Genomic DNA, 14,498 nt, shown 5'->3' with positions numbered 1-14,498 from the left:
AAAGCAGCTTGTATTTTTTCTCTGTCTTTTGAGGAATTGTCTTTTAAATAGCTTAAAAAATACTCCCTCCGACAATGACTGACTACTCACTCATCCAAGAATCTTAGCACTTTTATTTTATCTTACATTCATTCCTTTGGTCTCTCTTTACTTTGCCCAGCACTCGTTTTCACAAGAGCTTCCTATTTCTTAGAAACTCATTTAGCATTTTATCAGGTTCCATTAATTAAAACATCTCCTTACTTTCTATCATACTATTTTTTAATCATTATTTTTCTCTTTGTACACCTAATGAGCCATCTTTCACATTTCTTCAGCTTTAGCCGCAATTATACACCTGCTTGCCATTTTCTTTTCCCCACCGGACCTTTCACTATTACATTTCATCAATTACCCCCTTCATTCTCTCAAATACTATTTTTTCACATACAATTTCATTGCATTCGCCACCCAATCATTCTTTGACAATTTTCCAAAGAATCACTCACAGTCCCATTCCTAATATTTTTCTCAATCCATTGCTTCAAGAATAACTTGTCCTGGCTTTCATCTGTACAACATTTATAATTCAATTCCTTGCCACTCATCCGCTAAAACACTAAAAGACTTAAAAACTCCAATTATGATCAACCTTTATATTCTCCTAATATCCACTCTTGAAATCACCAAATAGTAATATGTTCCACATTTAGCTGCTCATTACCCTTTTTAGTCTTAATTTCCACCATCTCACAAACATGATTTCTTCTATTTTACACAAATATCAATCATATCTGAGAGTCTGATGGAATTAATTAAGGCTAAAACGATTTTAAGGGGTGCTGGATTAGTTTTATTTTATACAAAATAAAATTAATCGTAGCATACGAAGTATTCCTTTGATATGCATAAAAATGAATGTACATATGTGGTTAAATAATGCATAAGTAACACACAACACTTTTCCATGCTCAAACTAAGTTTTCATAAACTTTCACAGCAGTGACAGCTCTATGTGACAGCCATTCTGTGAGTCACATTGTGACATCAGCAGCTACCTGACAGAGTTGGCAAAGGCATGAGGAAAGAAAATTTTGCTTTAATGATCAATTTGATATTCTTGCCATAGAAATTGTCACAACTAAGAGTGGTGGGTCAACATTATTCACTAGTTATTTTAAAATAAATGCCACACTTGATACTATTATTTGGTATTCTACCAGATTCAGTAGGTTTTGGATGGACATAGGTTACCAAATGAATGAGCGACAATGCCCTTGTTTCTCTCCTAACAAACCCAACCAAATTTTTGCACTACAATAAGCCACTCTACAATTCCACGTACTGCCTCTCTTCATTCAGTCCAACATCTCTTTCCTATCCCTTTCTTGTTTGCCTAACATTTTCCTCTTTATCACAGTCTTCCACATCTTGTTACCCAACGAAATATTACGCATCCATCTTTCCTGCCTCCATTGGATTTCTTCCAAGAATACCCTCTCTTCCCCTACTGCGACTAGCAATTCTTCATTTGTTTTCCTTTCTATCCATTACACCTTTTCTAACCTTCTCCATATCCACATTTAAAAGCCTCCAATTTATGCCTATTATCTTGCTTCCATAACCCTGTTTCCACATCATACAAAATTACACTACATATCAAAGTTATCATGAGCCTATTCTTAACATTTCCACTCGATGTCCCTATCATCAGTTCCCTCCTCCTTGTGAAAGATTCTTTGCCTACTTAAGTTCTTCTCCCTATGTCCCAAATTCTTTGACCATTTTGGTCCAGAAGACTTCCAAGATACATTAACTGTTTCACCTGCTCTAGTTTTAAAATCCTATTTTGACATTTAACTTAGTCTTTCTCTTTCAGGAAAATTGCATAACCTTTGTTTTGTTTATATTTATTCTCTCCAATACCCACTGGCTTTCCAATATGCTCAGAAATGACTAATATCCCTTGGTTGACAAACAACTAAAGCTTGATCATCCACAAACCTAACTGATTCCATGAATTCCTCAATGACACTCATCCCTATCTCCTGTTCTTCCCATACTTCCACTTTCTTCTACCCTCTTCTTCCACTATTACCTCCACATACATTGAACAGCACAGGTGATAAAGAATACCCGTCTCACTTCTCGTCCTAATACTGCTCATCTTCATATAGGGCACTAATGCCACTTGCACCTGAGTAGTCTGTGACGTGTACAGCTTGTGAATAAGTCTCCTATCCCTCAAAACTACTCCTATTTTTTTGCAACACATTCATTAATTCTACCCCAGTCACTCTACCAAATCCTTTCTTGAAACCTACTAAACAGGCAAATACATTATGATTGTATTTTATGTTCCTCTCTAATAGTGAACTCAATACTGCTAAGGCATCAAGCATGCCTCTCCTCTTTCTAAACCCTAACTGATCATCCTCTAAGTAATCATTTACCCTGCTCTCCATCCTCTTGTTGATGATCTGGAGAACCACTTTAGCTAAGAGCGAAATCAAACTAGCTGTTCCGTAGTCCTTGCATAAAGTAGCCTTTGTCTTTTTTGGAATAGGAACTAACATTGATCTGACAATGTATTCCAGCAAGATTATTCTCTCATAGATGCTATAAAATAGTCCACAAAGACTGTTCTTCCATTATTTTCCTAAACCTATAAGTAGTCCCGCAGGAATATTATCTTCCCCCCATGGCCTTATTTAATTTCATCTGCTTTAATGCCTATTCTATCTCACAATTGAGAAAGCCCGGACCTAAGCTATCTACATCATGTTCTCTATTTGTGTCTAACCTTTCTGGACTAAGTTCTGCTGTCTTTGCCTTTTTTCCTTAGCAGATTTATGAAAGGTCTTGAAAGAACCATGGATAAGAAGAGAGTATGAATAGTTACGGGTGGAAATCCAAGCTATATTTTCTGAGGATATGACATCATTGATTATTTTTAAAGCATAAAATTTTCTTGTCATTCAATTTTGATAAGTTGGTTGAATTAACTCGTGAAGAGCTTCTGTGGCACCTAATTTTTTTTATTTAGGAATGGTTGTGACTACTGCAACCTCATCAGACTTGATACAGTAGCTGATGTCATGTCTGACTGAAGCAGACTTGTGCAGGGAAACTTTGCATTTAAAAGTGTATTTTCTTTTCTGCTTGACATAAGTCACAGCTAATTTTACATTTATTTTTAAACGTAAGCATGTGGCATTAAACACATAACCATTTAAGGTCATAAATTAGAGACTTAGTACACTTCCTCATCCATACCACCTTATAGAATTAATCTTTCACCAGGATCACAGCCATTTGAAACTTTTGAGTTTTCCCCAGTACTTATCCTTCATGCTTTCAGTCTTTCCACCCACCAGTAAAGACAAGTACATCACATTTTCATATCGTAAATCATCTATGAACATGTGTTTTATGTTGATTCTTCATCTGCATTGACAACTTATGCAAGGACAAATGAAATTTTGGTCTTTTGGTTATGTACAATAGAGTAAGTTCAACAGATTCAGGCTTGAGGCCGTGGAAGTTCATCATAATGAAATAAGGACAAGGAGTCAAATTATCTCCTCGATTTTTCTGAAGTTGGGGTATGTGTTTTTTCTTTGCCAGACACTAAAGAACAATATCTTAGTACCCCTAGGGACAAAAGGCACATTGGCCATTGGCAAAAGGCCATTGTACACATCAAAAGTCATTGAATAGATGCATGGTTGGATGGATACCTGGCACTCTTTGTTATTAGAAAATTATTTTATATTCACATATGATATTGGCTTCACTGTTCTCTGAACAATGACACCATCTTAAACAAGATATATACTAAAAGTGCATTTATTTGGGATCAATGGAAATTAAAATATACAACAAAAATTTGAAAAATGACACTATTCCTGATGGAAAGAACTCAAACATTTCCTACCTTTTCCAAATGAAATCCCAGAGTAATACCAACATTTTCTGTTTCCCTTACTTAAAAGAAACTTTGAAATGCTTACACTCCATGAAACATAAAGGCAATAGAGGAGGTACATGAAAAGTGATAAAGTATTATCAAATGTGTTAAAGGTGAGTCTCTAATTGAATCACACACATATTCATCATTTTAATGAACCCAGCTATTTGAGCTAATTCCTGTCATTCATTTAGGCAGCCACTCAAAGTGCTATTTTCAATACTTATACAAATTCAGACCTATGATATGCATCAATGGCCTGAATTATAGAAGCATAATAATACCATAATGGGTTCAATCTACCTAGCCCGAGTAGAATGTACAAAACAAAGCAAGGGCTGAGTTTGTAATCAATTGTCTAAGTAATTTTTTCAAGCTGCTCTTAAAATTCTTCAATCTTAAGACTATTTAGAATTTTTTTTTAAATGTCAGCATAAGTAAAGGTATAAAGCCACCAGGGAATATGTACCACACGGGTGACCACAGGGCTTAATTTTACTTTAATTATCTAGTCAAATAGACATAAAACAGTTATATTAAAATAGGTTAAGTTCTACGATTCCTAAAAATGAAAACATTCATTAAGGTTTGAGCTTTCCAGGAAAGGGGTATGATATTACATACTGAGAAAATGGATTGAGATATGGTGTGAAATTAACCCATCAATGTGGCATCCTGAATGTTTTCTTGCCTTTCCATGAGGAAGAAATGCCAACAAATTACATTCCTTTCTTCTATGGGTAAAGGCAAAGCAGGCAGAAGACCCTTATAATCCCCTGAGTATGGTTTCTTTCTTCATGTCTCACCCATTGCATAGTGTACCTTGACTGATCAGTGGACTTTAAAATTCTAGAAATAACATTATCACGTTTTTAACATGTGTAAGAAATGCATAAGATATATTTACATTGTGACAGTATGATCAATTCAACACCAAACCACATGTAAATTAATTGATTTTCAGGCCCATAATGTGTACCACTGAAAGTGGCAAACAGTTGGAAAGAATGGCCACATTTCATGATGTTGGAATTCGAACCCTGGCGCAAGATGAAACAACCAGTTTGGAGGAGGGAGTTTACCCTTTCTTGGCAAGCATGAGTTTGGACCATGAAAAGAAAATGGCCCCTAGTGGCAAGAAATGGTCAATGTACAAGAGCATTTCTACCTCAGTTACCCATACACACATAAAATTGGGTTTCCCATAGACTAAGTGTCATTGTTTAAAAAGTTTGCCTTGATAAAATTATAAAATTTCCTTTCGAGGAAACATGTGTGCAAGATAAAATCAAATAATATTTAAGAGATTAAGTGCCTTAATCACAGTTAATATGAAAACATCAAAGTGTAAAGGAAACCACACCAAAATATTTTTTGAGTCCGAAACTCAGTTCGATGGGAGATTCCAAAGAAACTGCGGGAGATGCCGCAACAGCAACTTTAAACAGAGTCAACCGCTAATATGCATTTCAAATGCAACAATTTAAGAGTGCAAAAAAGGTGAATGATTTTTACCCTCTAAAATTGTTGCATTGATAGGAGATGGTAGGGCACACCTTAAACTAAGCTCAATGGCATGCAAATTTCAAATTTCACGGTAGGAGGGCCGGGTACTTTCACTGTGCCACCTATGGTTTCCCAGGATTATCTGGTACCCAAAAAAATCACACCAATAGGGTGAAATCAGGAGAGACAGGAATTAAACCCGCACCCCTCAGGTCAGTAACTCAAGAGCTCAATCCACTGGATTACCACATCCAAATAAGGCACTTATTCATGCCAACTTATATCTAGAATTACATACCTGGCCTTGGGTGGTAGCACTTCTAACTGCCAGGTAAACTGAATATTCAATTATTTCTCCAGAAGTACTCTGAGGTGGTTCCCAAGATAGGTGAGCACCCTCAGTACTTTTAGATATTTTGATAGCAGACGGTGCTCCAGGAAATCCAGGTAAACATGTCTTAAATGCTGATACCTAAATGATATTGAGGAATGAATTAGATTTAAAGTCATAAAAAACAAATATAAATATACATATATTATGACTTGAGCAATTCATGCATTAGAATATATGTGATTTTTTTAGCTAATTTCTTTAGTCCTATTCACAACTGCGATATTGATGAAAGAATTAGATTTTTGGTTGTGAACAACCAAGATATGTCCATATGCATCCCAACTTGAAAGATTCATGCAATAGGGCGATTTACATTTTCCTCGCTGATTTATTTGGTCCTGTTGCCAAATAAACAAGCAGATCATATAAGAATTTGCATGGAGGAAGTTTATGCTCCATGAATGCCTGATCGATCAAGATTTTACGATCAACTAAGACTGAAAAAATAAGTTTGATCTATTTCCTGAATAAATTGTGCAATCAGCATCAGCATCTTCTAGCAGTAAGAGTGTGTTACATAGAATATTGGAATATAAGGGCTGAAAATCCATGAAAATTATAGCCGATAGTCCACCAGTAGAGTTGAATTTATTGGAAATGATTCATGTACTTCATGCAGAAAGGAAAAGCATCCGAGGAGATTCATTTTTCAGTCTAGTAAGATGAAGACCATAAGCTAGAGTTGGTACACTCAGATGTTTGTAGTCCAATGAGTTAGAGGAGTTGGGGTGAGGCAAAATCTGTTAAACATAACAAGACGATTTCACCAGGATGACTTCTTATTGTCATGAAGTAAAACAGTTAAGTGACAACCAAATTTAGAGATTGTTAGGGCTGGAGAAAAAACAGATGAAAAATTAAAAGCCATTTACACACATGGGCAAGAATATCCAAACAAAGAGTTGGAAGGTTTCTTGAGCATTGTGCATTAAAGGACTACCCTTTAAACACCTCAGCAAAATGGTGCAGAAGAAAGGGTTAGCTGAGCTGTAGTAGAGATGGCTAAGTGGAAGCTTCTGGATGCAGGATGAAGAAAAAATTACTTGGAAGAAGCAGTAAATGCTATAGTGTATTTAAAATGCTCTCCAACTTAAGAAGTGAGAGGAATACAGCCAGAAAAGCATGGAGGGGTGAGCTATTGGATTTATTATGCCTTAACTTTTGTTTATCCAAGTTTTGCTGGTATTCCCAGTGAAAAGAAAATAGTAGAATGCCAGAAGAAAGGAGTATACTGTCACAGGGTACTGTGAGACCTCAAAAGACTACACACTTGTAGAGTCCCTAAGATAAAATATCATGGTAAATGCCATGGGATATTGAATTGGATATAAATGGTATGGGATACATGGATAAGATATTTTTCAGGAATATTGCTTAATCAGAACATAAAACATGTGACATATTGAAAGAAAGAAGTCCTAATTCATTTCCTGTCAAATAGTATGAGTGATAATATACCTCGGACGGATTCTTGAAGAATTCCAGATATTAGCAATGATGGTAAGACAAGCAAAGTATCTGCTGTGAATGAGCAAGTTATTGAAAAAAAAAAGATATCTGCAGGTATTCACAGAGAGGAAGGGTACATTAAAGTGGCCCAATTATGTGGTCTTAAAAAGAGACATTACAGACATGATATGGTGGAATATCATGAATAATTGAAAAATTGCAATGCTTCAAAAAATAAAATTTATTACAACCGGGTTCAATGCAACTGCATCATCATCAGGAGAGGTGGTCTTGTAATGTTACAAGATTGGTTATCCAACAACTGTAAAAGAAGCATTATAAGGATCACAAAAGGGGCAGTAGAAAGCTGTCATGAGAGGTGGAGAATATGTCATTTATGGAGAATATGATGGCATTGGTGGATAGGTCATTTAAAAAGCCTGTAAGGAAAAGTAACAGGGTTTTTAAAAGTAAAAATGAGAGCAGATGAAGAGGTGTACAGACATGAGACAAGTTAAGTCACCAAAGACTATAATACAAAGATATGGAGTGGATTAAGAAGAACCATTCACTTCAGTGATCAGGGGCTCCTGCTTTAGGTTAATGCTCTCATTGGTTGTAAAAAAGGGAACTGGACATGGATCAACTCGACATCACAACAGCTCTCCTCCATGAAGATTACGAAGAAGTAGTCATGATGAAGTAACCTGAAAATGTTGTAAATAAGGGAGAAAAGAATAAGGTATGCCTACTTATAAGGGCTATCTATAGCCATAGGCAGGCTTCATGAAGATGGAATAAGAGGCTTCATGCAACTATTTTGAAGGAGCTGATGCAGTCCGAGATGGAACATTAATTACTGAAGAACACATACTTTATCTTTAATGTTGCTATTTAGGTACATGATTTTATTTTCTCAAATGACAAGTTACAATAGGAGAAGCTGAAGATAAACCTTTTAAAGAGGTCCAAGATGAGGGACCTTTGAGAGGTGATAAGCTGCCTTAGGGTATTTATCTGTAGAGACATAGAGAGGCAGATCATTGCTTCTGACTAGCAACTACATGTGGATGACCTATGAGGTTAGATGGAAACAGCCAAAGTAATACCAACTCCAACGGACTCAAGCCAGAAGCAGAGGAAAGCTAAACCATGACAAGATGCAATGTTGCAGTACTCATATCAACAACTGATTGTTTTTCTCATGCACATAGCAGTGAATAACTTACGTGTATAGCCCATATTTGCAGTCAGTTCAGTCAGCACAAAAATATTTTTGATAAGAGCCATGTGTCAGAGTCAAGCATGAGCTACGGTAGCTTAAAGTGATTAACAATCTGTTTAACATTCGCAAGGACTGGGGAAAATATACTTGGTTAGGGAAATGTCATCGGGGACAGTAGATCCTACACGAGTTTTGTTTTAAAATTAAGTGGTGGGGTATTATCATGGGAATCAAGAAAAGTATACCTGTTGCTATTTCATGCATGGAGGCTAAATAAATGGCCCTAACTGCAGGGTGTAAGCAGGCCATTTACTTCCGGGATTTAATGGTAGGTCTTGTGTCAAGGACTGCATGGAATGACAATTAGGGGACAGAAAGACTCATCAAATCCTGTGATTAATCAAAGATCAAAAAATATCGACAATCAATACTATATCAATAAAAACTAAGTGGAAAGTATACATATTTGTCTTAAATATGAGCTGATGATATGATGGCTGTTTTTTATGAAGGGACTCCATGGACCTAAGTTTTAAAAAATTGTAAGTGAACTAGGTTTAATGATACCTGATTGCGAGATACTGCTGATAATATGACAACATGATTTCATTTCTTTCATCAAAGCATCATCTATTTCATTTGCATTTTGCCTGCTTGGCAAGTGTGGTTTTTTTCGTCACTTCGATTCACAGATTTTGACCATGTTGACAGAGTGATAAATATGTTTATTGAAATCAGTAATTTATTGTTTCCCATGATCCTAAACTGAGAGCTAACAAAATGTTTCGGTGAAAGAAGATTTCTGCATTGGCAATAGAATGGTTGACTTTTGCTTTATTTTCCTAGAAAAACTTCCCTTATTAATTCAATTTTACTTCATAATACCGAACTTGCTCAATTTATCAACTAGAGCATTGAATATTTTTGATGATTACAGTATGGTCAATTGCCTTAAAAATAATGAATTTCAAGAAACACCTGCAGTAGACATTTCTTGCAGCAGTATACTCAATTCTATTCTTAAACTTCACTTTTACATTGGAACACTGTTAAATGTTCAACATTGGCAGGAAATCCCCAGGTCCACAAGAGAAAATCATTAATATCCAGAAAAACATTACACTCACAAGTTGAAACAGCGACAAACATGAGGAAATCAACATCTGCATTCATATGAACTCCACACAATGACCACAATGTAAATTAAACAGAATTTAGAAACGTCAATACCAAAATCACCAACAAAAATATCCTCATATGTTAACTATCATTGCATGCTATATTTTTATGAATGTTACCTGAGCTCTAAGTATAGTCCGGAGCAAAAAAGGGCAAACCTTGTTACTTCAAGGCTACCAAAATCTGGACTGGCAATAGCCATCATAGGTGCAGTAGTAGATTAATTTGCAATTAATTAGCATGTGTAAAAAAGGTACATAAACAATTTCACAATTGCTTTAAGCAATACAATTACCTTCCTTAGAAAATCAAGCCACAGCATCGTAGTTATGTTGTTGGATAAAACACAATGTGAACTTTGCAGAATACCTAAACATTGTGAGCATAGAGTTAGTTGCACCACTGGCCCTCCAGTTCATCATATAAAATTTTCTTTTAGACCTTAATAAATAGTAAGAAAGCTGAAAATTTACCTCACTCCATGATCCTCTGCCACAGGAATTGATGCCTGCAACACGGAACTTGTAGGCTGTCCCAGGCATTAAATCCACCTTCTTCTGTCCAGAGCGATCAGGATCTTGAGTAGGGTCAGGTCTGTCCATGTAACAGTCATCTTCCCCAATACCCTTAATATCTTCACCATCCTCAGATTTGGGAGTCTTTAAACAGTCTTCATCAGGGATATAATAACTTTGTACTAAACATGATGTTCCTTTAATTACACCAACGTCATACCACTGAGCTTCTTTCTTTTTAATTACATTTGAAGGAAGATTAATCTTTTGAGATTCAGCCTTGTCCTATAAGAAATTCAATACCCAATATTAAAAAAAAACTGGAAGTAGAGAAATGATGAATTTGACTAAAACTAAATTTTGTAACTTAAATATTTAAAGGTATCATATAGTTTCTTTAAAACATAACCCCTTTTATAGAACATATTAGACCACAACCAATTGAAATAATCAATGAACATGACACCAAATTGTAAGTAGTAAAACAATTTTTGCGAATGAGCTAATGAGTTCTTGTTTGAAGGATTCAAGAAGGTCGATGCCATTAGTCCCAATTTAGGTTCACTTTGAACTTTCACCATTTTCAACGGTCATACCTGATGTGAATTGTCAATATGACCCCATGCCATTGCTAATACATATTAGCAATTGCACCAGAGCACCTAATCTAAATATAATGTCAAAGAAAGCTCACTTATTTCAAAATTCCCTATTGTGACTCAGAAAAAAAATATATCCCCTACAGCATTCCAGCCCCACTACACTTATTAGAACACATGCCAAACCAGTTTTTACAAATATGAGGTCTATCCGATACATTCGCGGACTGGTGAAATCTGGCGGTCATGACGCAGACTATAGTCCTGCCCACTATTGGTGCTAATAGCCTGAGACCCAATGACCTGTGCTGGGTGGATTGCCAAGCTATGCATATGCAGCCAATTATGTTAATTTCTGTGGTCCTTGCTTTTACTGTTTGTCAAAAATGGAAATTGTCGAAATCACGGAGAAACAAATCAACATCCAGTTTTTGGTGAAGTGTGGTAAAAATTGAAAAGAAATTTCTGAAATATTGACATCTGTTTACAGTGATAACACTCTGAAGAAAACATCAGTTTTCAAGCGGATTAAATCAAACCAAAAAATCAAGAAAAAGCCAATTGAAAATCAAAGTCATGCACCTGGTTTTTTTGATATCGAAGGTGTGGTTATTCATGAATTTCTTCCTGAAGGACAAACAGTAAATGCTGAGTTATACCTTACAGTTCTCAAGCATTTGAGAGATCATGTGTGTCATGTGCGACCAAATTTGACTCAAGGCGATGGATGTATCCTTCACCATGACAATGCATCTGAACATTCAGCATTGATTGTTTGCCAGTTTTCAGCAAAAAATTCATTCACCATCCTTGATCATCCTCCTTATTCACCAGATCTTACCCCCTGCGACTTTTTCCTATTCCCAAAATGCAAAAATGTGATGAGGGGACATCACTGGAAAGATGTGGACACAATAAAGCAAGAAATGATTAAAAAGCCTTACTGCCACGGACTTCCATGGGTACTTTAAACACTGCAAAAGAGCATGGAATAAGTGCAGCGCAACGATGGGAGAGTACTTTGAAGGGGACAAAATTTATGTAGACTAAATTTTGCAAAATAAAGTTTTTATGGCTTCAGCTTATATATTTATTGGACAGACCTCATACACTTTTAAGATATTACGATATTAATGAAATAAAGGGCTCAATTCAAAGGCATAATCTATGATAAATATATTTTACAAATACAGTAGAAAAAATTGTAACTCAAAAAATATTGTGAAATTAAGTTACACAAAAAAGGAATCAAAAATATGTAGACCATTTCCCTTTCTTATTTAGAAGCATTTCTAAACCAGTCAACAACAGTTTACTTGTCACACTGCCTTTAATCCTCTATCTTTCAAACTCCTCTCTTCCTCAATTTTCAATTCTCTCCTTCAATTTTCCCTCTTATACATTTTCCTCATTCTCTCCATACAATAAATGGAGCTGTGTGCAGCACAGGGGAGTTAATGGTCTAGTATACAATTAGCACTTTTTATGCTTTTTATTATCTGGCAATATCCAAGTGGGACTTCCAAAAGTGAAGAATGTGCAGATGCACATTTTGCTTATGGTGCATAGGAATACACAAAGAGTTATTTCCACATGAAATGTTTTCCTCTCTAGATTTTTCAGGAATGGAGTACTTATGAAGCTCTTCATTAAGATGCGCATGCCATGTAACTATTATCAATAGAAGTAAGGAGAGAGGGTAAACATCAGGAAAGGAGTAAAAAGAGGTTGAAATAGAGTTATAGCAATATAGAAGGTTGATTATAAGGTAAAAAAAACAATGTCAAAGAATAGGATAGTCTTACTAACAGCAATCAATAAGAATACATACAATTTGAAACTACTATAGACTACCTTAATGTCCTGATACTTTCAAAATGAAGAAATTTTAAAACTATGTTTGTAGGAAAATTTTTGAACTATCAGAATATAGAATGCAACTCCATCAATCACATTTGTCAAAAAGCATTTGCAATACCACGGGCAAGAAACAAATATTAAAATGTTTACACAGAAAAAATGTTTTCTTTGCAGGAAAAAAAACAATTTAATTGTGACCCAAACAGCAAAACACTATCCTGAAGAACAAAAACAATAAACCAGGAAAAATTAGGCATAATGCAAACACTGCTTCTTAATTCATTCTTCTAGATGTGAACACAGCAGTTATGGGAAATATGTTGAAATAAAATTGATGCTGGAGCTAAAAAATTGCAACAGCAATTGACAATGGAGCTATGGAAACCCAATTTTTGTTCAGTGGTCCTTGCCGATAAAAAGAAAATTATAACTACTTTTGAGCTCCACAAAACCAAGTTGTTAAAATGACTGACACAAAGACAACTGACACAAAACCAATAAAAAATTATCTTAAAAACACAATGACATTCAAAGTTTACTACTTATTGGCATGGATATTACCATAACAAATAAACTCAATACCAATGAAAAATTTTCTTTGGTCCAAATGCCACTAAAACGTTAATTTAATTAATATTTGCAACAATTTACTCAAAATACAGCATACCGTATATTGCTACCACTCTTAAGTAAAAGTTCACCATAATATTCCTCATAACATCCATTCCATGAGATTACAGTGGATCCCTGCATAAGAATGAGTTACAATAAATTGTAAGACACATTCTGGGAAGAAGCTCAAGGCTTATTTTACCATCAACTACTCAGATTACAATTTTTCACATCATTGGAATAAATGCTTCCTATAATAATTGAGCGCTGCTTCCATCACCTTTTTCAAGATATCATGGCGGAAAACAATTATGAATGCATTAGAATTATTCCCATGGTTTACTCCTGCTCAGTTAATGAAGCCCATTTACATACAAATTTTTTTTAGCTAACTCTTTGATTTAAAACAGGCTAATGATATGCCACCATGAATTGAAGGTAGTCAAATTTCATGAGATGACAGCATGTGATGTATTTGCTATTTATGGAGTTGTAGCCATATGGCCTGAAAAAGGGCTGTTATATGTACAAATGCAAGGCTGATGCCATAGTTAACTGTTGCTTCCTGCCACTAATAAATGTTGCTCACTTTCAATACAGCAGTGTGCTGCAGTCTTGCCTAGAATAGCAATCCAAAGTATTTCAAACCACAGCAATCATGTCTCTTCCAAAATGAGAACCTTTACAAGTACATAAAAAATAAGAAAAATTTTGGAGACCAGAAACATATCTCACACTAGTAATATGACAAGAAATAAAATATCCTTGAAAATAAAGATTAGAATTTCATGAAGCCAAGAATGACTATTATGACAGCAGCATTTGGTGAATAATGTAACAAGGGAAATTAGCGCCAAAGGATTAGTAATTTTCACTAGATTTATGAATATATCTATTTTATATTAGTTAAATAGTTACAGAGAATACTAATTACTACACAGGTGGATATCCAGTAAGAAAGCTTTTTCCATAATACTGCTCCTACAAAATTGGTTGCATTGGAGTGCTAACATGTCAAGGTAGTTGATTCACCGGCACAGCAGTAATATCATCTTTAAGACATTCAGGCGTAAATATGAATCAAGGTGTGAATTTCAAATGTTTAAAAAAAGATGCCAGTTGCATGTGAAATATTGTCAGTGACATATTTCATGAAATGCGGCAACAGTAAACTGGGTAGATTTCCCCATCAAATTTGTGATGCTCGTGG

General features: G+C 35.3%; 1 protein-coding gene across 3 annotated transcripts in view; it reads right to left on the bottom strand.

The window, feature by feature from the left end:
* The window catches only part of LOC139686107 (host cell factor 1-like), an 87,536-nt gene that overhangs the window by 13,701 nt on the left and 59,337 nt on the right, over positions 1-14,498 (bottom strand). For all 3 annotated transcript variants that reach the window (XM_071583278.1, XM_071583279.1, XM_071583280.1), the window contains 2 exons: positions 10,176-10,502; positions 5,754-5,927 (listed from right to left, as the gene is read on the bottom strand). In XM_071583278.1, coding sequence (XP_071439379.1) covers positions 5,754-5,927; positions 10,176-10,502 — 501 coding nt within the window. The remainder of the gene's footprint in view (positions 1-5,753; positions 5,928-10,175; positions 10,503-14,498) is intronic.

This window comes from Hetaerina americana, unplaced genomic scaffold (genome assembly GCF_022747635.1).
Source record: "Hetaerina americana unplaced genomic scaffold, ioHetAmer1.1.p SCAF_13, whole genome shotgun sequence".
NCBI lineage: Eukaryota > Metazoa > Arthropoda > Insecta > Odonata > Calopterygidae > Hetaerina > Hetaerina americana.
The sequence above is the reverse complement of the archived record's forward strand: the minus strand, read 5'-3'. Positions and strand labels throughout refer to the sequence as shown.